Source organism: Schistocerca cancellata, chromosome 2 (genome assembly GCF_023864275.1).
Source record: "Schistocerca cancellata isolate TAMUIC-IGC-003103 chromosome 2, iqSchCanc2.1, whole genome shotgun sequence".
In the NCBI taxonomy this organism is placed as follows: Eukaryota; Metazoa; Arthropoda; class Insecta; order Orthoptera; family Acrididae; genus Schistocerca; species Schistocerca cancellata.
In genome coordinates this window covers 677399695-677423243 of record NC_064627.1, presented here as the reverse complement: position 1 = coordinate 677423243, position 23549 = coordinate 677399695, and the positions used below count along the sequence as shown (strand labels likewise).

The 23549-nt window shown below is 37.4% G+C and overlaps 1 protein-coding gene and 1 long non-coding RNA gene across 3 annotated transcripts in view; one reads left to right on the top strand and one right to left on the bottom strand.

Moving 5' to 3' along the window:
• The window catches only part of LOC126162416 (uncharacterized), a 41535-nt gene extending 28299 nt beyond the window's left edge, over positions 1 to 13236 (top strand). For both annotated transcript variants that reach the window (XR_007535071.1, XR_007535070.1), the window contains one exon: positions 9612 to 13236. This is a non-coding gene — a long non-coding RNA (uncharacterized LOC126162416). The remainder of the gene's footprint in view (positions 1 to 9611) is intronic.
• LOC126162413 (opsin-1) lies at positions 12841 to 17607 on the bottom strand. The gene is made up of 9 exons (XM_049918911.1): positions 17451 to 17607; positions 15198 to 15321; positions 14763 to 15001; positions 14524 to 14630; positions 14315 to 14421; positions 14031 to 14178; positions 13842 to 13952; positions 13513 to 13679; positions 12841 to 13391 (listed from the first exon to the last, which is right to left on the bottom strand). Exons 1-9 carry the CDS (start codon positions 17452 to 17454, stop codon positions 13253 to 13255), a joined length of 1146 nt encoding a protein of 381 aa, XP_049774868.1. The 5' UTR covers positions 17455 to 17607; the 3' UTR covers positions 12841 to 13252.
• Positions 17608 to 23549: the final 5942 nt, after the last annotated feature.

Here is a 23549-nt window from a genome sequence, read left to right as displayed (position 1 = left end):
GTGGTCATATGTTGACTCTGCTTGTTAAATTGCTCCACATTCAATTCTGACACAATAGCTGCTTGATTGTAATGATTCCCTAATGCCCACTATATAAAAGTTTCAAAACATTATGCAGCGAAGTTAGGGGAATGATAACTCATTATTTATTGGGAGTATGCAGTACAGTTATACCACATCAAAAATAACATTGGTAATTACTGCACAAACAGTTCTGTCTATGACCATGGAACAAGAGCCAGGCTCAACTTACATTTTCCAAGAAAAAATAAACATAAAACTCAATTCAGCATTTTCTACCAAGGAATAAAACTGTACAATAAATTACCAAAAGAGATAAAAGAAACTACACTTATTTAAAAAGGCAGCTGAAAGGTACCTGTTATGCAATACATTTTATACATTGAAGGATTATTTAGAAAAAACAGAATAGGGGTTTGGTTAAAAAATGTTATACAAATAAATAACATGGTCCACCATTCCACATACACCTTCACACTATGTTTTTTTTTCTTCCTGTTCTAGAGAAACTTAACCCCAAGCTATGCATTGAACAATACTAACACCTCTTCCTCTTTCTGAGCTCAACATCTCACTCATTATAGAGGGACGCTGACTCAGTTTTTCAGGATAGCAAATAGGAAGTTGTGCTACCCGTAGATCACCAGTGTGTGTGTGTGGGGGGTGGGGGTGTGTGTGGGGGGGGGGGGGGTGCAGTCACTGATAGTGAGATATGAGTGAACAGTAACATTATTTAATATGTTATTTGTAAAAAAGTATTGTATACCAAGAGTAAATCTAATGATTGTGTCTAACTAGAAGTCTGCAGATGTATGTGTATATAAATCAGCTTATTTTAAATTGGTCTACACATGTAAATACTTTGACATTTCCTATATCCTTGTAAAAAGGGACCCACAGATGAATGAAGCTACTGCTACTACTACTACTACTACTACTACTACTAGCACCACCACCACCAGCACCACCACCAATATCACCACCACCATTCTGAAGAGAAAGACTGTTACACTGAACATGGTATTTTCATATTACTTCATCTGAAATTGATTTTGGATTATGAGGCTGACCCACCCAAATGTAGTACTTGAGCAGTTGTAGTGATTGATCCCATTCAGTAGCCTGTGCAATACCCTGATGATCAATAAGAAAAGCTTGCAGTGCTTGTAAATCATTTTGATCAGTTTGAAGACAAGAAGCTTCTGATGCATCAAGTTCCGGATCATTTCCCACAGATAATGAAGACAAAGTGTCTACATTTTCATGCTGTCCTGTAGGATGATAAAGAATTTCATGCTGCTCATTCAAAAGGAGAGGTGACCATCATTGCAGCCTCTGATGCTATAGCACATTACAAGAAATACTGCAAAATATTAAAGACTGTAATGCGGACATCAAAGCAAATATATTACAAGGAAAAGATATATCAGATAACAAAATAGAGACTATATGGGATATAGTGAAGGAGGAGACCAGTAGAACCAGACATGAAAAAGGACAAATAGCATTAAGAGTACATGATACATTGGTGACAGATGTCTATAGTGTTGAAGAACTTTTTAACAAACATTTTATAACTGTTACTAACAAGATGGGGTTGTCAGGTTCTGTAGATGCTGCTATGGGATACCTCAGACCAGGCATTTCAAGTAACTTCCATAATATGAATTTGACCCTCACTACCCCAGCAGAAATAATATCCATCATAACTTCTTTAAAATCAAAAACATCTAGTGGGTATGATGAAATATCAACAAAGTTAATTGAAGAATGTGATTCTGAGTTAAGTAACATATTAAGCTATCTGTGTAACCAGTCATTTATCAGCGGAATATTTCCTGAACGGTTGAAATATGCTGAAGTTAAGCCACTGTTTACGAAGGGAGATAAAGAAATAGCATCAAATTTCTGTCTAATTTCACTTTTGCCAGCATTCTCAAAAATTTTAGAAAAAGTAATTTACAATTGGCTTTATAACCATCTTATCTCAAATAACATACTGTCAGTCACAGTTCGGATTTCTAAAGGGTTCTGATATTGAGAAGGCTATCTACACTTACAGTGAAAAGTGCTTAATTCATTAGACAAAAAAATTGCAGGCAACTGGTATATTTTGTGATCTGTGAAAGGCATTTGACTGTGTATATCACAATATCCTTTTAAGAAAATTGGAGTATTATAGTGTAACAGGAGATGCTGCAAAATGGTTCAAATCTTATATCTCTGGCAGGAAACAAATGGTGTTTTTAGGAAAGAGACATGTATCAAGCTATCAGGCATCATCCAACTGGGAACTAATTACTTGTGGGGTTCCACAAGGTTCCTTCCATTTTAGAGCCCTTACTTTTTCTTGTGTATATCAATGACCTTTCTTCAGTAACATTACCAGAAGCCAAGTTCGTTTTGTTAGCCGATGATACAAACATTGCAATAAATAGCAAATCAAGTGTAGTCTTAGAAAGATCAGCTAATAAAATATTTGTGGACATTAATCACTGGTTCCTAACCAATTCTTTGTCACTAAACTTTGAAAAAACACACTACATGCAGTTCAGAACTTGTAAGGGGTTTCCCACGAGTATATGCCTATCATACGATGACAAGCAGATAGAAGAAGTGGAAAATGTTAAATTCTTGGGATTACAGCTTGATAATAAATTCTACTGGGAGGAGCACACCACACAACTGCTGAAGCATCTTAACAAATCTCTATTTGCAATGCGAATTGTGTCAGACATAGGGGATATAAAAATGAAAAAGCTGGCATACTATGCTTACTTTCATTCCATAATGGTCATATGGGATTATTTTTTGGGTTAATTCATCAAGCCAATCTAAATTTTTATGGGCACAAAAACGTGCAGTAAGAGTTATATGTGATGTGAACTCAAGAACATTGTGCAGAAGCCTGTTTAAGGAACTAGGGATACTAACTACTGCTTCCCAATACATATATTCTTTAATGAAATTTGTCATTAAAAATACACTCCTGGAAATTGAAATAAGAACACCGTGAATTCATTGTCCCAGGAAGGGGAAACTTTATTGACACATTCCTGGGGTCAGATACATCACATGATCACACTGACAGAACCACAGGCACATAGACACAGGCAACAGAGCATGCACAATGTCGGCACTAGTACAGTGTATATCCATCTTTCGCAGCAATGCAGGCTGCTATTCTCCCATGGAGATGATCGTAGAGATGCTGGATGTAGTCCTGTGGAATGGCTTGCCATGCCATTTCCACCTGGCGCCTCAGTAGGACCAGCGTTCGTGCTGGACGTGCAGACCGCGTGAGACGACGCTTCATCCAGCCCCAAACATGCTCAATGGGGGACAGATCCGGAGATCTTGCTGGCCAGGGTAGTTGACTTACACCTTCTAGAGCACGTTGGGTGGCACGGGATACATGCGGACGTGCATTGTCCTGTTGGAACAGCAAGTTCCCTTGCCGGTCTAGGAATGGTAGAACGATGGGTTCGATGACGGTTTGGATGTACCATGCACTATTCAGTGTCCCCTCGACGATCACCAGTGGTGTACGGCCAGTGTAGGAGATCGCTCCCCACACCATGATGCCGGGTGTTGGCCCTGTGTGCCTCGGTCGTATGCAGTCCTGATTGTGGCGCTCACCTGCACGGCGCCAAACACGCATACGACCATCATTGGCACCAAGGCAGAAGCGACTCTCATCGCTGAAGACGACACGTTTCCATTCGTCCCTCCATTCACGCCTGTCGCGACACCACTGGAGGCGGGCTGTACGATGTTGGGGCATGAGCAAAAGACGGCCTAACGGTGTGCGGGACCGTAGCCCAGCTTCATGGAGACGGTTGCGAATGGTCCTCGCCGATTCCCCAGGAGCAACAGTGTCCCTAATTTGCTGGAAAGTGGCGGTGCGGTCCCCTACGGCACTGCGTAGGATCCTACGGTCTTGGCGTGCATCCGTGCGTCGCTGCGGTCCGGTCCCAGGTCGACGGGCACGTGCACCTTCCGCCGACCACTGGCGACAACATCGATGTACTGTGGAGACCTCACGCCCCACATGTTGAGCAATTCGGCGGTACGTCCACCCGGCCTCCCGCATGCCCATTATACGCCCTCGCTCAAAGTCCGTCAACTGCACATACGGTTCACGTCCACGCTGTCGCGGCATGCTACCAGTGTTAAAGACTGCGATGGAGCTCCGTATGCCACGGGAAACTGGCTGACACTGACGGCAGCGGTGCACAAATGCTGTGCAGCTAGCGCCATTCGATGGCCAACACCGCAGTTCCTGGTGTGTCCGCTGTGCCGTGCGTGTGATCATTGCTTGTACAGCCCTCTCGCAGTGTCCGGAGCAAGTATGGTGGGTCTGACACACCGGTGTCAATGTGTTCTTTTTTCCATTTCCAGGAGTGTATATCACTTTTTCAAACCAACGGCTCAGTTCATGGAATCAATACTAGATGTAAGAATAATCTTCACAAGGATTTAAAGTCACGTAGTCTTATTCAAAAAGGTGTGCATTATTCAGGAACACACATTTTCAGTAACTTGCCAGCAGCCATAAAAAGCTTAACAACTAATGAAATTCAGTTTAAGAAAAGCCTAAAGGATTTATTGGTGTCCAACTCCTTCTACTCCATTGATGAATTTCTGAATAGAACCAAATGATTTGTGTGTGTGTATATAAGTACAATATAACTTCTGTTCAATTTCAGTGCAGTAATGTGTTCATTGTAAATAAGTGTGTGTGTGTGTGTGTGTGTGTGTGTGTGTGTGTGTGTGTGTGAGCAATCTAACTTCTGCACTATTTCAGTGCAGTAATGTGTTCACTGTAATTAAGTATTATAGTAGTTGTATTATATGTTTATTACCTTATAAATAAATAAAATGTTTTATTTTAAAGTCAGTGCATTAGTATTTGTAAAATGATCCTTTTATATAGTGTTCATTAAAAAAATGACGATCATTCCACTCGGGACCTGTGGAATGGTACATTAGCTTATTTGTTTGGGTTGTAAATATTTGTCACGAATTGTTCTTTTTCTGACACATTCTATGTCCTGGAGGACCTCCTCACGTCGTATCAGTTGAAATGAAAGTAAATCTAATCTAATCTGAAATGCTTTTAAAACTGCACTCATTCCATTTGATTATGGATCAACTACAGACACTACCAGTTTCTGCAGATCGAAATAAACAAGACATGGGCATCTAAGCAATGTATTTTTCAACATTTGAAATGGTTGTTTGCATTCTCAAGTCCACTGGAAAGGAACCTTTTTATACTGGAAGTGATGCAAATGAACAGTGGTTCTGCATTCAGAATGAATGTAGCATAGTAGTTTAGTTTTCCAAGAACTGCTTGTAGTTTTCATACATTTTTAGGACAAGGTTATCTCCAAATGACTTCCAAGTGCTTAGTCGAAGGACAAGCACTGCTGGTGCCAATAAGATGTCCGGAATGTTAAGTTTTGGTATTTAAATATAAACATTTCAGTAAATTACACTCCAGTCCTCATTGTTGTCTTTGCCTTCCCTTTATGTTGCATCATGGCAGGTTGCAACGCTTATGACACTTCTTCATTTTCCCATCTTTCAACCACTGTTCTTCTATAACTGTTTTGTTATGGTCCATATTCCTTCTTCTTAAACTGGTCTTTATTGAGACAATTCATCTTGCTCTATGTCTCTCTCTTGCCTTCAGACTTGGCCTCACTCACGCATTCATTTTGGTATTTTGTCCATTCTCTTTACATCTCCAAACTACTTCAACTTGTTCTTTTTAGTTCTCTCATTCAGCTTTTCTACTCCAATTTTGTTCCTAACACCTCCATTTCTCACTTTGTCTCTCCCCTTTTTCCCTAACATACTTCCTAGAAAATGTGTTTCACTGGCTTGGATCATGCTCTCCTCTCATCTTGTCATTTTCCAGGTTTCCAATGCATATGGCAGCATGGTTGTAAAATGCATCTTGTACAGCACTTCCTTACAATTCATTGGCACCTCCCTTCCCCAGACTAATCCCTGCACAGTGATAAAATGCATTACTATGTTGTATATTTTTACTAACTGCTGCATCCATTCTTGCATTCTCCATTATCATACTTCCTAGATATTTATATAATAGAGGGAAACATTCCACGTGGGAAAAATATATCTAAAAACAAAGATAATGTGACTTACCAAATGAAAGTGCTGGCAGGTTGATAGACACACAAACAAACACAAACATACACACAAAATTCAAGCTTTTGCAACCAACGGTTGCTTCATCAGGAAAGAGGGAAGGAGAGGGAAAGACGAAAGGATGTGGGTTTTAAGGGAGAGGGTAAGCAGTCATTTCAATCCCGGGAGCGGAAAGACTTACCTTGTGGGGAAAAAAGGACAGGTATACACTCGCGCGCGCACACACACACATATCCATCCGCACATACACAGACACAAACAGACATTTCAAATGTCTGCTTGTGTCTGTGTATGTGCGGATGGATATGTGTGTGTGTGTGTGTGTGTGTGTGTGTGTGCGAGTGTATACCTGTCCTTTTTTCCCCCTAAGGTAAGTCTTTCCGCTCCCGGGATTGGAATGACTCCTTACCCTCTCCCTTAAAACCCACATCCTTTCGTCTTTCCCTCTCCTTCCCTCTTTCCTGACGAAGCAACCATTGGTTGCTAAAGCTTCAATTTTGTGTGTATGTTTGTGTTTGTTTGTGTGTCTATCGACCTGTCAGCACTTTCATTTGGTAAGTCACATTATCTTTGTTTTTAGATATATTCCTAGATATTTAAAGTGATCCACAATTTCAATATTCTGTCCTGTCATATTAAATTGCTCCTTGCCTCCTCTGTCTCCTCTGGTTACCACAATAGTCTTACCTTTCTCCTCACTGAATTTCATTCTATAATTTCTCAGTTTTTTCATTTAAGGTGCCTATTTGTTACTGTACATTCTTACTATTGTTTCTTCACATCACAATATCATTGGTAAACAGCAATAACTTCATCGCTTTTCCTCTATGGACTTGTTTTGTCTCTTTCACAGTGTCATCCATCACCATCATACATTAGTTAAAACTTGAAACAGAGACTCTAATTTTTTTAGATGCTATTCTGGTGTTTATCTGGACACAATGATGTCATCCAAATAATTTAAACAGGACTGAATTTTTGGTGTCACTTATTCAAAAAAGCATTGAAACAATGCTGTAGCAGATGTGCTTTCAAAGGGAAAGTGCTGATACTGATACATTCAGATCTGTGAGCTGACCGACATAATTTTCTTTGTTTCCTCACCCAGAGGAAGTTGAAGGTAAGCATCAGTTAAATTAATTTTAGAAAAGAATCACCCACTTACTAGGCCCTTCATAATCTTTCCAGTACACTGAAGTGGGAAAGAACCAATAACTATCTGAGCATTAAATATTGCTTTAAAATTTGAGTTTCTCATTTGATTTTTTTGTGATAATAAGTAGAGATATCCAGGTGTTAACAGATGTGAAAATTACCGAACAATCAGTTTAATAAGCCACAGCTGCAAAATACTAACACGAATTCTTTACAGACGAATGAAAAAACTAGTAGAAGCCGACCTCGGGGAAGATCACTTTGGATTCCGTAGAAATACTGGAATGCGTGAGGCAATACTGACCTTACGACTTATCTTAGAAGAAAGAATAAGGAAAGGCAAACCTACGTTTATAGCATTTGTAGACTTAGAGAAAGCTTTTGACAATGTTGACTGGAATACTCTGTTTCAAATTCTAAAGGTGGCAGGGGTAAAATACAGGGAGCGAAGGGCAATTTACAATTTGTACAGAAACCAGATGGCAGTTATAAGAGTTGAGGGACATGAAAGGGAAGCAGTGGTTGGGAAGGGAGTAAGACAGGGTTGCAGCCTCTCTCCGATGTTATTCAATCTGTATATTGAGCAAGCAGTAAAGGAAACAAAAGAAAAATTTGGAGTAGGTATTAAAATCCATGGAGAAGAAATAAAAATTTTGAGGTTCGCCGATGACATTGTAATTCTGTCAGAGACAGCAAAGGACTTGGAAGAGCAGTTGAACGGAATGGACAGTGCCTTGAAAGGAGGATATAAGATGAACATCAACAAAAGCAAAACGAGGATAATGGAATGTAGTTGGATTAAGTCGGCTGATGCTGAGGGAATTAGATTAGGAGATGAGACACTTAAAGTAGTAAAGGAGTTTTGCTATTTGGGGAGCAAAATAACTGATGATGGTCGAAGTAGAGAGGATATAAAATGTAGACTGGCAATGGTGAGGAAAGCGTTTCTGAAGAAGAGAAATTTGTTAACATCGAGTATAGATTTAAGCGTCAGGAAGTCATTTCTGAAAGTATTTGTATGGAGTGTAGCTATGTATGGAAGTGAAACATGGACGATAAATAGTTTGGACAAGAAGAGAATAGAAGCTTTCAAAATGTGGTGCTACAGAAGAATGCTGAAGATTAGATGGGTAGATCACATAACTAATGAGGAAGTATTGAATAGGATTGGGGAGAAGAGAAGTTTGTGGCACAACTTGACCAGAAGAAGGGATCGGTTGGTAGGACATGTTCTGAGGCATCAAGGGATCACCAATTTAGTATTGGAGGGCAGCATGGAGGGTGAAAATCGTAGAGGGAGACCAAGAGATCAATACACTAAGCAGATTCAGAAGGTTGTAGGTTGCAGTAGGTACTGGGAGATGAAGAAGCTTGCACAGGATAGAGTAGCATGGAGAGCTGCATCAAACCAGTCTCAGGACTGAAGACCGCCACAACAACAACAACAACAACAACAACATCCATTGACTAAATATATTTCAAAATTCTTGTTTCAGTCTCTTGCATTCAGAAGCAACTTCATCGCGAATGTCATGAGATACCTGACATGCATTATAAAACTTGGGTTGTGCATTGTCCTTGAGCATCTCGATGTGGCATCAAACAAATGTCCATATTTTTCACACTACTGATGAATGCTGGCACAGGAAACTTGAGTGTCAACAGTGTGCACATTGTTCTGAATTATAAACCAAACAAACCAGATGCTTCCATGTCATTAGAACTAGAGCATGGCTCAATTACTATGAATGGCATTAATGTAGCTGTACTCTTATACATTGCTTGCAGAATGTACATCCCGAGAACAGATATACATTCGCTGTTGTGGGCTATGTGTGTAGATGTGATTTCTGTGACTTGGGGTGTCCCATTTGCTCATATGTATTCTGATTAATTAATGTGAGTGAAGCATGACTGTCTAACTGAAATGGTATATTTTGATTGAAATCTGTTAGGATATGAATGTTTTGCAGTTATTTCTTTGAATGTGATTGTCAGTTCTGGCTTTCAGAAGACTGACTTTGTTCACTGACTTTGTCTGATGTGTGAGTGACAGAACATTTTGCTGTTTGTTTATTTGAGGAGAGCTGATTGAATGAGTAGACAGCTTTGTGATTCTTGGACTTGCATCTGTGGTTTCAGTGAGTACTTCCAGATGGAGCAGATGAGGATTCTGAATTTGAGATCATATTGATTTCCATTTTCTCAAATTTAGATTTGTGTGGAACAGACCTTACTTTATTATTATTTTGCAGGTGCAATTGCTGTTTGTGTCCTGGCTTATGGCAGTGTCAGCATTTTGCCTGGTGGAAGAAGCAGTGTTCGCAATCTTGCATTACATAGCACTTAACACAAGACATCAAAGAACATGAACTTACAGACAAACAGGCTGGCCCCTTTATGTACTGCTTACACTCCTGCCTATAACTGTTGTCAACATGTGCCGTGCAGGAATGGGCCCACTTTGGACTATCAGCAGTAAGCATTGCAATAACAATCACAATAAAGTCAAATTCTGCAAACTTTTGCACTTCCTGAGATTTAGTCAGTTTAAGTACATCAGTGAGAGTAGGACTGCAATGTTTTAAAATCTCAGCCCTTATTCCGTTGTCTGGAAGGTTCTGAATAATTACATCATGAAGCATTTCATCTTGAAATCCAGATCTACAAGTGCAGTTAAATTTAGAATTCCTCATCGTGCCCTTGAGCTCAGTGCTCCATTTCTTGTAAGTCTGATTACTATGGTGACACATGTAAAATATTTTTAAACAAGCAGCAGCTACATAAGTTGGAGTGTCAAAAGTTCCTCTAACCTCTGAACAGCTTTCTCACAGGGTAGACTTTGAGGCTTTACTTGGAGGAATAACTTTTGACACAGCCTAAAAATAAACACTCCTAGCCAAGAAAGAAAGAGAGGTCATTGTGATTTTGTAGGCTGCAAAGTTTGAGCTGTGATTTGCATTCCATCCAGTCCATTGGTTTTCATCAAAAGTGTGGAAGGGAGGAGGTAGCACATGCCCTCCAGAATTCTGTACCTCTGTCGTTGTTTACTTTTGGCTTCTTGTGCATCAAACAATCTGCTAATGGTCATAAGTAAAGTCTGAATTTGGAGGCTTTGAAACTGAGTAATTGCAATGAGTGTTTGCTGTCCAAATAGCTGCCACTTCATACAAAAATAAAATACATTTCAATACATTGTATATAGACAAACAATAAATGGAAATAGTTATGCAATACTGAAATTTTTTTGATTAATTTTATGGTTAGTGCTGGTCCAAGAATCCACAGCTATCATGTTCTCATCACCAGAAATGTCTGTTGTGTCCATAGTTGGTAAGAAGTGGCACAAACATTTCAAAATTTATTAAATGATTAAAACATGGGCATATTTATTTACACTATTTACAAGACAGTCGTTTTTATACATAACTTTTGTATCATTTAGTTGTAACAATTCTCAGTTCAGTACTGTGGATCATTGGCTAGCACTTACAATAAACAATCACTTGCTAGCTGTTAGCAAATTAATAGCATTGTGTTAGGTCTTTCTATTCTTACTGTGAGTATTCTGAGGTCTATGACGGAGCGCAGTGTGCGGCGTCTTTACAATATGCGCAGAGGGTTACACATCAGAAGATGGGAAGCAGCAGAGTGAGGACACAGCAGTGTGCTGGTAGACTGTTTACATGTCTTGTCATCAACGTTAATTTTGTGGTATGCTGTGTGCATTCAACAAATATATTGTTGATACTGCACTAAGGCTTTCAGAAACAATCGCTATCTCTGAAATCTAGTCCAGAAACAGATTTCCCATGCCCCATTCTCATGCACCCATAATTCTCCCACCAGCCCTAAGAACCAGCAGCAGAGAAGCCCCCACTTCATCCCCCAATAGTATCTCAGACTGGAACAGCTGAACCATACTCTTCTCCCTGCCCAGAAAATCCTGACCATCCCTATGCCACACCCACTCCCAGTCCCTTGTCACATGGTTCACATCCCTGTGGAAGACTCAGGTGCAAAACCTGTCTGATTTATCCACCCAGCACATCCTACTACATTACATCAAAGTCTTATTCTATCACAACCTGTGAAAACACCCAAATTATATGCCACCACTGACGCAATTTCTGCACAGCAATTTATATGGGCATGACCATCAACCAGCTGTCCACCCCAAAGAATGTCCTCTGTCAAACTAGCAAAGAGCAAGTTGACCACCCAGTGTTGGAACATGCTGCTGAGCTTAACATGCTCAGTTTCAATGGCTGTTTCTCAAGCCATGCCATCTGGACCCTTTTTTAACTACATGGAGGGAGTTATCCTTGCAACACGTCCTTCATTTCCATAATCCTCCTGGCCTCAATCTGTGCTAAATGCACTGCATCCACACCCGTTCCTCATGGTCTCACCTTCCTCAGTTCTTCCATCTGCTCCCAGTCCACTCTCTCAAGTCACTATCATTGCAGCCCTTGTAAATTATTTACATCCTGATAGCTGAAAGTAATTTTGATTTGTTTGGAATCGCACGATATGATTCTTTTATAAGGTTAAGGTTTAAAATGTTTGTCGTGAATCTCAAACTCTTCCAATGTCCCAGGCAAATCATTTATGTAGGCCAACAACAGGAGTGGGCTAAGGACCGAACCTTGCAGGACATCATATTTCATGTTTTTCCACTCTGAATTTAGTCTTATTCCTGTCATCTTATTTTTTAATGTGCCCCTCTGTTTTCTGTTGTTCAGATGTTATTCAATAACACTATACCATTTTAGTTCTCATCACCAGCTCATAAGTAGTTTGTTTGCATATAGGAGCCCAACTAATAAGACAATCTCTCATAAAGATATAAAGTTTAATGCATCACTATTGTTAGCTCTCTGATAGTCCTAACATACCTTTCATGAGACCGTTTTTGAGAAGTGAATTTACTAGAGTAAGAGTTTAGTCATATTGTGTTATAGTCAACATTCCATAAACAATTTTAGGAAATACCTGAAAATCAAATCTCAGTTTCAAGAATCTTGGAATTAATTTTGAGTTGTTTCAAGTTTCTGTGAACCATGTACTGTTTTCCTCTGACACTCTTTAAACTGTTTACTTTTGAGTCACCTAAATGTTTTAAATTTGTCCGCAAGCTCTGCATTTAATGTCTTATGTATGTAAATTATCTAGATAGTCATGTTTACGCTTTTGTTGGATGTATGTTGCTCATAATTTCTTGAACTACTTATGAGCTCTAATATGACTTTAACACTTCTGTATATTATCTGTGTGTTATTGTATTTCTATATTTTAATGTCTAGAAGAAGAACTAAATAAAAATATTTTGATGTTTAATTGTAGCTACATTTTCCCTATTAAATAAGTGTGAATGAGGATGTGAGAGCCATTGTGTTATCTTCCTTACCCCCTCTGAGGGTACTTGTCAGTATCTTAACATTTTTGCTGCGTGAATAAGGCAAACGAAAAAGACACAGACTGTTGTCACTTGCAGGGGTGATTTATTGTTTTCTTATAGAAAGTTATTTGTCTTCAAACTACAATGTAAATCCTGAAAGGTTTTTATACAAATTTTTGAAAGGGAGAGGCAAAACTATACTGTACATAAAGTCATCTCCCAATCCGTGTGCCATGCAAGATAGTAGCAACTCAACTTGCAAGTGTGCTCTGTAGATGTAATTTCAGAGCAAGCAATACAAAAAGCATTGTTGATTCACACAGTGTCCATAAGCAATGTACTTTTAGTACCACAGAATAAGAGTATAGATTAAAGTACAGTAGAAACACTGAGCGGTTTATGTGTTTCAGAATAGTTGTAGCTGGCGGTACACACTGTTCATGAGTTTACACAACAATGCAAGTTGAGCACTGTGTAACCTTTTTGAGTGCTGCTTTACGCAGATGATGACTTCTCTGACTTCTCATCACTGACAGTGGTTGCTCCGGAGGCAACAGATGTATTGTCGCCTGAAGAGCTTGCACAGGCCAGGCTTGGGAATTTCTTCTCCAAGGCAGCACGGTACTTGGGATGGCTGGTAGGGAAAGCAAGTTTAAATTATTAATGTCATGTAACATTATAGCTGACACATGCATTTGTTCATTTCAGGAAATGTAAATTTGACTATAAAGAGATTGGTGGTATTTAGTTCTTACCTGATGCCATAGACAATAGGGTTGTAGACAGCATTAGCCTTGGCAAACAAAGAGCCCCAGATAGTAAGCAGAGGACTGATCTTCATTGTCTCAAAGATACCAGTGAAGTTGATGATGAGGTATGGAGTCCAAGCAAAGAACCACAGAGAGATGGTCATAAGGGCAACCTAAAAACAACAATACATTATGTAATATGTTGTTGTCATTAATGGACAAAATAAGAATGCTTGTAGACTATTGCCTTCTTGTATGTAGCACTAAAACTGATTTAATGTAACAGATTTTGTTTTAGCATGGTAACATGTGCTTCATATACACTTTCTCATTACCTTGGCCAGTTTGCATTCTGCACTTGTCTGGTTGGCCTCAGCTGATCTGAGAGAGGCAACATTCATCTTCTTGGCCTGTTCCCTCATTTGTTTTTCATGGGCAGACACAGCCTGTAAATGAATGAAGACGTGTCAAAATTGCTTTATTGTGTTATGCATCCTATACCGTTAAAAAAACTGTTTGCAAACCTGGAGAATGAAGAAGTAGGAGTAAATGATGGTTCCAAGAGGCAAGAAGTACACAAAGAAAGAGTAGACAAGAATGTAGCTGCGGCTAACCCAGTCCTTTGTGAGGTAATCAGTTCCACAGGCAGTCATATTTCCCTCAGGGACATACCTGTTAAGAATGTCAGATACAGTGTCACTTGAGATCTCATACAGTATTGATGATAAACGCAGTTCCTTTAGTTTTGGTAAACTGATCAGACTAGTTTATTTGTCATAAAGAAGAGCAGCAACCAGCTGCTACTTACCTGTTCCAGCCAAAGAGAGGCATGATGGTCCATGCCACAGAGAAAGCCCAGATGAAGAGAATCCTGAGCATTGCAGTCTTGTTTGTCATTGGCTTAGCTGACAACCCCTACAACAAATAATTAATGTAAGAGAAGCACAACATGATTAAAGCACTTGAATATCTGATATTGCTGATTCAACACTGAACTGTTTGTAAGATATGAATTACCTTGACAATGACATTGTACCTATCAAGGGCAATCATGGTCATGGTCCAGATGGAGCCACATCCGAAGAGAGAGCCAAATAAGGCATATAGTTCACACATGAACGGCCCTGAAACATTCATTATTATTTAAGAAAATTTGTTACCTTTGTTTATACAAGATTGTATGATGGATAACTAATATTTAAATGTCTTATTAGGTAAAGACAGCAGCAAAAATAAAATTGCTTTTCCTGACTCACCCAGAACCCAGGTCTCATAGTAGCAGTTGATGACCATGGGTGGCGACATGGTGAACATCATGAGGAAGTCGGAGAAGGCCAAGTTGACAACTAAAAGGTTTGAAGGAGTTCTAAGGCTCTTGGTAGTGGAGAAGATGTAGATCACCATGCCATTTCCAATCACGGAAATTACACCCAAGACTCCAATAACAAAGCCAAGAAGGCCATGCCACAGTGGGTTCATGGGAGGGAATTGGTACCTGTGAACAAATAAAATGTAAATTATGTGGTAATTTACATAGAGTATTTAGAAACACAGACTATTTCCCCTTTAAAATTTTCATATTTCATGCAAAAATTTATTGTAAGTGTAGTGTAGCATAAGATAGGCTCAAATATGTCTGTATTTTCATCATGACTGAAAGTAATCAAATAATATGATAAAAATATGTTTACCAGTGAGGGTCCACAAGGTACAGCATTTCTGGCGGCACCTTGTCCACCACAGTCTGGTTGGCAAAACCTCCGCTACCTCCCCAGTAAGCACTGAAGCTTGGCTCGGAAATAAGAGATGCGGATGCTGAAAATTACATTTACTTAAATCAGTCACAAAAAGTAATTATTTTTGTAATGCACTGATCAGATGTTGCCTGTGGTATTGTTAAAAAAATGACTGATTTTGAAATTTTGTTCTTTCCAGTTTCTGATAGACAAGAGACACTATACCATCCAATGAGTGAATGTTGTGGCACATTGGTCAGAGCTCTGGACTTACATTCAGGACCATCTAGTGAGATATAAATATTTCATGACTTTTACTAACTCAGTGATGTGAAATGAGAGGATGATTTCTTTGAGAAGAACACATCAAATTTTCTTCCCCAATCAGATTGAGGACACTGTCTTTGGTGCCTTTCTACCCAGTGGGCTGTTAAACCTCAATCTTCTTTGAACCCTGTACCTACTATCACATTCATTATTTTGCAATAATGAGAATTCACACATATATGTTCTATGTTTTGAAGTTAACATTTGCATTTAGTTTTATAGTTGCTTAGCCTAACTGTCAAACTAAGACAGCAGCAACCATACAAATAGAAAAAGCAGAAGTAGTACATTTCCATTAATGTGTGTGTAATTATCTATTAAAGATGCAGACATGAAGTTGTTACTGTTACGTATGCAGATGGCATAAGTATTTTTCATTCTGTGCTCTTCCACAGTTGTGTCATTATAACTTGCCAGAAAAGAAACCTGGTTGTTGTCATAGTTCTTGGCTGAAAAGTAACGGGACAAACTCTAATTGGTGCTTGATTGGATGTAAACTTTCAGGCGTAGAGAGTCCTGCATCATAGAGTATAAGAAGCAGGCATTTTGACTTGAGTGAACAGTAGTCAACACTCCAAATTATCTGTTAAATTTCCTGCCACATCCCAGGTTGCTGCACTGATACATTTTCTATTATAATGAATCTTGTATTTATTTCAAAGTCTCATCTTTTTCCTTGGATATTAGAGATGGCAGCTTTCAAACATTTTATGTTTCTCTTTCTGAAACATTCTTCACCTAAATCATAGTGAGTCTGAAATTTCGATACAGAATGCACTTGTCCCAGAGAAATATACTTTACATGAAATAAACATGTTCAGTTGCTTGATCACTATAATACTATTTTAAATCTCAAGTGCTAGATGAAAGCCATAATTTTGGTTTTGTCACTTGTGTGAGGGTTCAGTTACAGGTAAAAGTAAAATATTTATCAGCCTATACCCATGAAGGTTCAAGCGCTGCCTAATTTTTTTTACATAATAGAGTGTCACAAGGATTGCCATTTGTTTTAAATTTCACACACTGTTATGCTACAATCAGACTCTCTACAGTTGACACAGGAGGCCTATCTCAAAATCTCTGTCAGCCTTTCAGGCATCTTTCAGTTTTAAAGACATGTTGATTTTCTTGTCTGTATAAAATGAACAATATAATTAGCATTTTTATAACATTTTCTTGTTTATCTTCTTATGGTTTTAATTCTCCACAAATAAAAATTTGCCTGATATGGAAAATTATCTCACTTTTTGACTAACACTGGGAAACATCACCCACAAGGCTTATAAAAATAATGCAGTTATGAAACAGAATATCAGAACTGCATATTAAATTGGTTCCCTTCACACTGAAGTCCAGAGCTTTATTACTCCAGTTCAACTAACAAGTAGTTACAACTGGAAAGCGATGTAGTTGTGGGCAGTTCTTTCACATGTTAAAGTATTTCACTGGCTCAATATGTTATCTTTTACAAGTAAGAATGTTCTCTAATGTGACAACCAGATAAAACCAGATGGTCTACATGAGAGCTCTAGCTCATTTTCGTTCCTAGTTACAAACTGCATAAATTTGGATTAAAAACAAAAAATAAAGAATATCATTCTCCAAGGAGACTGCTCAGTTATGACTTCATGAGGTGTACTGTGTTCTAAAAATCCCTCAAAAGGCCTCATCTTTACAGTCAACAGAGCATGTAATCAATGCAAACAACTGCTGACCCTACAGTCCAAAAATGTTTAAAGTCATTGGTGTAGTGGGCCTTTTTATTAAAAGTTCCTTGAATTTTTTCATTCAAGTTCAAGTTACTGGACTAGGTAGTGCAACTGAACCACTGGCTCCAAAATTCATTGTATGACATTTGTATTAAAGAAACATTGTACTTACCCATTTTGAGTTGTAAAACAGAAAACTGAAGAAAATCAAGGATGAACTACTTCAGATCCTGTTGCCAGACTGACTGGAGACACCGCCAGGTATTTGCTTTTAAAGCAAAGAAGTCGTACCCCCTTCAGGATGCGGCTCAACTGTAACGGGTATTTGCCGGCCTCTTATATAAGAGCTTCCACCACTTTCATGACGTCACTAATTCAATAAACAGTATTGTAGTAAAACCCATGTAAGGCTATTAGTGGCATCCATAAAAAGTAAAATATGTATCAACACGTGGGTTAACAAGATCAACATCTTTTCTTGCACTTCCCTTCTTGTGAGAAATACACAGTTAGTCAGTAACTTGTGAAGTCTCTGGTATTCTGAACAGAGCATAGCTTCATATTCATCACCCAACAGTAGAATTACTTTCAAAACCATCACAATCAAAATCCATTAGCATTGTGAAGAAATTTGATAATATCCTTTCAAAGTTATAGAAATATTTGGTTACATGCATTCTGCTGGCAGTATCATCTACAAGTTTTCCCCATACTAATCTACATGTTATGCCAGCTGGCGTTTTGATTCATTCAATTGCCAGAGGAAAATCTATAATATGTGGTTTTGTTGGAGTCAGTTCAAATATTCTTCTTGTTCACAATGCACTGTTGGCAAATACTTATTATAGAACCACTGCTATACACATATCAATAAATTGTCCATGGTCACAACTACTCTATTTTTGTAATAGTTTCTGCCAGCAATATTTATTTGGCATGGCATTTACAGTTAGTTGTTTGTGGGCTAACTTTCATTTTTTATTAGTATAGCAGAAAAAATTCTGTTCCATCTTGCACAATTATCTCCTTTTGACTCCAACAAATGTTTCCCTGGCTGTAACAATAATGCTATAAAAAGTATGTAAACATCATCCATTTTCAGACTCACTTCTTGCTGAAACAACGTCTCTCAATACTTCCCATGACCCCTTTGCAATCACGAGTATTGCTTCTTTTTTTTCTTGCAGTTTCCACAGTGAAAAGTAGGTACATAATGTAGTAGATGTTTCTGAAATTCATTTCATATTTTTTCAGAGGAAAATAACAGCTTATAAATAATGTGAACATGCATTTTGCTTTTATTGTTCTGTTCAGGTTGAAATTAGAAGCATTTTTATTTTAGGTACATTATTTTCGTTTATAATTAATTATACTTGTTAGTCTTGGTATTAAAATAGTGTTCAGCAAACCAAAAAAAAGTAAGCTAATTTATTTTATTATTGCTTAAAAATTTAGTATTCATTTGGCAAATAAATTTTCTGTTTGTCTCTTGAGTAGGAAGTAGCACCCCCTGCCTTTCAACCAAATTATCTGTTTATCTATTTTTTTGTAGGGTTGCTTTTAATATTATGATTTTATCTTTCAGATACTTCATTGTTATGTATTCCCCTTAATGGAGGCTGTAATGATAATATTTTACTTATTAAAGAAGTGCAGATCTTATAAAAATCTGGTATAAGATTTGTTTACAGTTTGAGTATGTGTAATAGGAAAGCAGAAACATGAAGAACTTCGGAAGTTAATTTCACCTTCTCCAATCTGGAAAATTATGAAAATTTTATTATTGTCTTCTTTTAAATTTTCCTTTTTTTCTTCTCTTTTTGCCCTTTATTCCTGCTATCCTGTGAATAATAGCTAAGCAAAGGGTTGCACATAATTGTAATTCAATATGAGACCTATATCATGTTTCATAGGAGGATAGAGAACAGATCAAACTTAACAGTATATCAGCACTGAATTTATTACATGTGGCCAAGCAGGATCAAGCTCATTTTAACTATTTGAAAACTTTTCAGTAGCAATAACTATTTTCTGGTACCATAGTTAATCTACATTTGTTTTTACCTCACTACAATATTATGATTGGCCCATATGTGATTAATATTGAATTCCAGTGGTCTAAAACATTTGACCTACAAGATAAAAGACGTACTGGTACACAGTTCTTAATCTTCAGCATCCTATTCAGCAGCCTTCAGAACTATAACTTACTATAATTCTAATGCTGACTGAGGTCTATCAGTGTAGAATATTTAAATTTATTAATCAGTTAAATTTTAAATCACATAATTACTTCAATTACTACATCTTAGACTGCAGTTAGCAACTAATACTTTGCAAATATAAGATTGTATTCCTAGCACAAATCACACATACTGATACAATCCAATGTCTAACAGTTATTATTTCACTGTGCCTGACTGTGTTCCTCCTGAAATATTTCATTAGATCAATACCATACCAATCACATTGTTGACAATAGCAAGAGCAGTTTGCAAAAGTATCTCTATTCCATATTGAATTTGTATCAATATGTTGCCCAAAATAGGTGCAAACGATCAAAAACCAGCAATAATCTTCATCTAAAGTGGCTAAAACTTTAATAAATAAACTGTTGAAATTTTTCAGCTTTCATGCAGCATTATATATATAGACTTTATGTCATTAAGAAATTTATCCCTATTTTGGTCTTAACTATCAACTTGTTGTTTTTCTGTTTTGTTGTTATTCTCTTCAGTCTGAGGACTGATTTGATGCAGCTCTCTACACTAGTCTATCCTGTGTAAGTCACTTCATCTCTGCATAACTACTGATTCTTTCATCCACTTCAACATGCTCACTGTATCCACACCTCGGTCTCCCACTACAACTTTTAACCCTCATAATTCCCTCCAATACTAAATTCATGATTCCTTGATGCCTCAGGAAGTGTCCTATCAACCAAACACTTCTTTTAGTCTGGTTGTGCATATTTTTCTTTTTTTTCCGCTAATTCGTTCAGTACCTTCGCATTAATTATCACATCTACCCATTTACTTTTTCCATTATTCTGTAAGTAATAATCTTAAACTGTCTTCCATAACAGAATATTTCAAAGGCTTCTATTATCCTTCTTGTCTATGCTGCTAATAGGCCACATTTTACTTCCATATAAGGCTACAATTACGGCAAATACTTTTGGAAAAGACTTTCAAATGTTTAAATTTACAATAGGTGTTAACATATTTCTATTTTTTATTGCTATTACAAGCCTTCATTTTATATACTCTTTATTCCTGCCATCATCAGTTATTTTGCTCCCCAAATAACAAAATTTATATACTACTTTCGGTATTCCACTACCCAATTTATTTCTATCAGCATCACCTGATTTAATTCAACTACATTCAATGCCCTTGTCTTACTTCTTTTATGTTCATCTGATACAATGTATTAATCTTAAAAGTCATTTGCTATCTCTCACAAAATTACAACGAGATTGACAAATCTCAAAGTTTTTATTCCTTTTATCCTTCCAAATTTGTCTTTGGTTTCCTTTAGTGCTTGATTTACACACTGAATGAATAATATAGTGGACAGGCTATAACCTAGCCTCACTCTCTTGTCCACCACTGTCTTCTTGTCATGTTTTTGGCTATTATAGTTTTACATCGATTATGTTCAAGTTGCAGATAAAATTTTACTCCCTGTTGGAACCAAATCTGGTCTTCCTGCAGGTCAGCTTCTGCCAGTTTTTCCATTCTTCTGTAAATAATTTCTTTTAATATATTACAACCATGACTTCTGAAGCTGCTATCTTCATAATTTCAAAGAATGTACTTCAGCCAACCTTTGTAAAAGCTGCTATCTTCAATATTTATCCCCTGAGAGTTATCAGTTCCTCTTCTATAGAATTTTTTTGCCTATTTCAGTCAGTCATTGCTTAGTGCTTGCTTTGAGACTTCCAACAAACACTTGTTATTTCAACTTATTAAGGTCTCATATCCTTAAATTCCTAGATTTATGCAGTTTCTTTGACTTTAATCTACATTTAACAACTTACTAATTATTATTAGAGTCCACATCTGCTCCCAAAAATGCTTTGCAGTTTCAAATATGGTTTTGAAATCTCTATCTACCATTAAATAATCTACCTGAAACCTTCCATTGTCTCTAGGTTTCACTTAAATATACAATCTCCTTTCATGATTTTTAAACCAAAGGAGTTAAGGTGTGCTATGTGCAAAGTTCTATCAGGTGGCTTCCACTTTCATTCCTTTCCACCAGTCCTCATTTTATGACTATTCTCCTTCTTTTCCTGTTCTTACTATCAAATTCTAATTCCTCATCTCCCTTAACATAATGAGTAATTTTATTTTATTTGCTTATTTATCTACCCGTGGACATTTTAAAATGTATGGATGTCGTCAGTTTGTGTACATTCATATAATTATACAGTTTGTTGTTACATTTAGTTAAACAATGTGACATATAAGTTATTTAGAAGCATTTTTGCTCTTTATCAAAATGTTACATATAGTTCAATATTGTGAAACCAAAGTTATTTGCAATCATTTTGTGCTAAGGAATTCACTTATAGTGTAAAAGCAGTGTTCCTGAAAAAACAATTTAAGATTCTTCCTAAAGCGGTATGTATTATCTGTTTCTTTTTTTTCTGCAGCAGTTTATTATACAGTTTTACACCTTCATACAAGCAGCTATTTTGAGTCTTATGTTTATTCTTCCTGTCTAGGTGAAGACAGTGCCTTGTTCTTGTTCTATAGTTATGAAAACTGCTATTTGTGCTATAATTTTCTACATTTCTCTTGCTGTACACTATGGTTTGGAATATAAATTCACAAGTAACAGTTAGAATTTCTAACATTTTGAAAAGTTCTCTGCAGTGGCCCTGCTTTTCGTTATAATTCTTACTGCTCTCTTTTGCATTTTAAATACTGTTTGTAAATTCTGAGCACTGTTTCCCCAGAAAATAATACCATAACTGATTACTGAATGAACATAACTTAAGTGTACAGTTCTCAAACATTCATTACTGCATGCGGATACAAGGACTCCGAGTGCATAACGTGTTGGGGATATCTTTTTCAAGAGTTTGATAGCATGTTCGTTCCAATTCATTTGGCTGTCAATATGCAACCCTAAGAATTTTGTTGTAGGTACATCATCTATGGAGATGTTATCTAGTTTTAAATTTAACAGACTGTCTTTTCTGTTCATTGTAAAGCATATTGTATTTGTTTTCCTTATGTTGAGAGTTATTTTGGTTTCCTGAGGCCATTTGTGAACATCCCTCAGAACTTCAGTAGAATTTTCCAGCATTTGTGCTGGTTTATTACTGGTGATTACTATGTTGCTGTCATCAGCAAACAATATCTTCTCTCCATGGCTGATATGTTGTGGGGAATCATTTATATACACCAGAAACAATACTGGGCCCAGTACACATCCTTGAGGGACCCCAATATTGATATATTGTGGATCAGATATATGTTTCTCAATGTACTTTGATCCACTAGAGATATGTGTGGTCATTACTGACTGTACTCTGTTTTCTAGATATGAACGAAACCATTTGAGAACCACTCCTCTTACTCCTAGTGCCTCTAACTTATGCGACAGCGTTTGGTGGTCAACTGTATTAAATGCCATTGACAGGTCTAGGAAAAGGCCAGTTACATAGGTATTCTCATCTAGTGCTTCTAAAACTGTTTTTGGAAATTGTGCTATTGCAAATTCTGTTCCTGAAAACCATGCTGGTCGTTGCAGAAGAGGATGAATTTACTTAGAGAGCTCATAAGCCTGTTTTTAATTATTGTTTCTATCACTTTGGAAAAGCATGACAATAGCGCTATTGGTCTGTAGTTCTCAACGTTTTCTATGTCAGCTTTCTTGTGAACTGCTAAAATTTTGGCATGCTTCAGATAGCCAGGGAAGCTACCAGTTTTGAAGGATTCATGTATGATTTCTGTTAGTGAAGCTTTGATACCATTTATGCATTTTTTCAGCACACACATTGGGATTTCATCTAAACCTGGCGAGTTTTTGTTATTTAATTGCCTTACAGCATTGCATACTTCCTCCTCAGTAGTTGGAAGTAATACCATTGAGTTTGCTATATGCTTCTGTATTGGTTGATTCGCACTTTTTGGAAAAATTTTCTGTAACTTCATTGCAATGCTGCTAAAGTAGGTATTCACATAATTTGTTAATTCTTTTGGGTTACTTTCTAAGTTTTCCTTGTTCTTGATTTGTGTGTTTGTACCTCTCTGCT

Coding starts and splice junctions, on each gene's coding strand:
- LOC126162413 (XM_049918911.1), bottom strand. Junction 14,631..14,762: donor CTATGAGACCTGGGTTCTGG/GTGAGTCAGGAA, acceptor TGAATGTTTCAG/GGCCGTTCATGTGTGAACTA. Junction 13,680..13,841: donor CAGAATGCAAACTGGCCAAG/GTAATGAGAAAG, acceptor TGTTGTTTTTAG/GTTGCCCTTATGACCATCTC.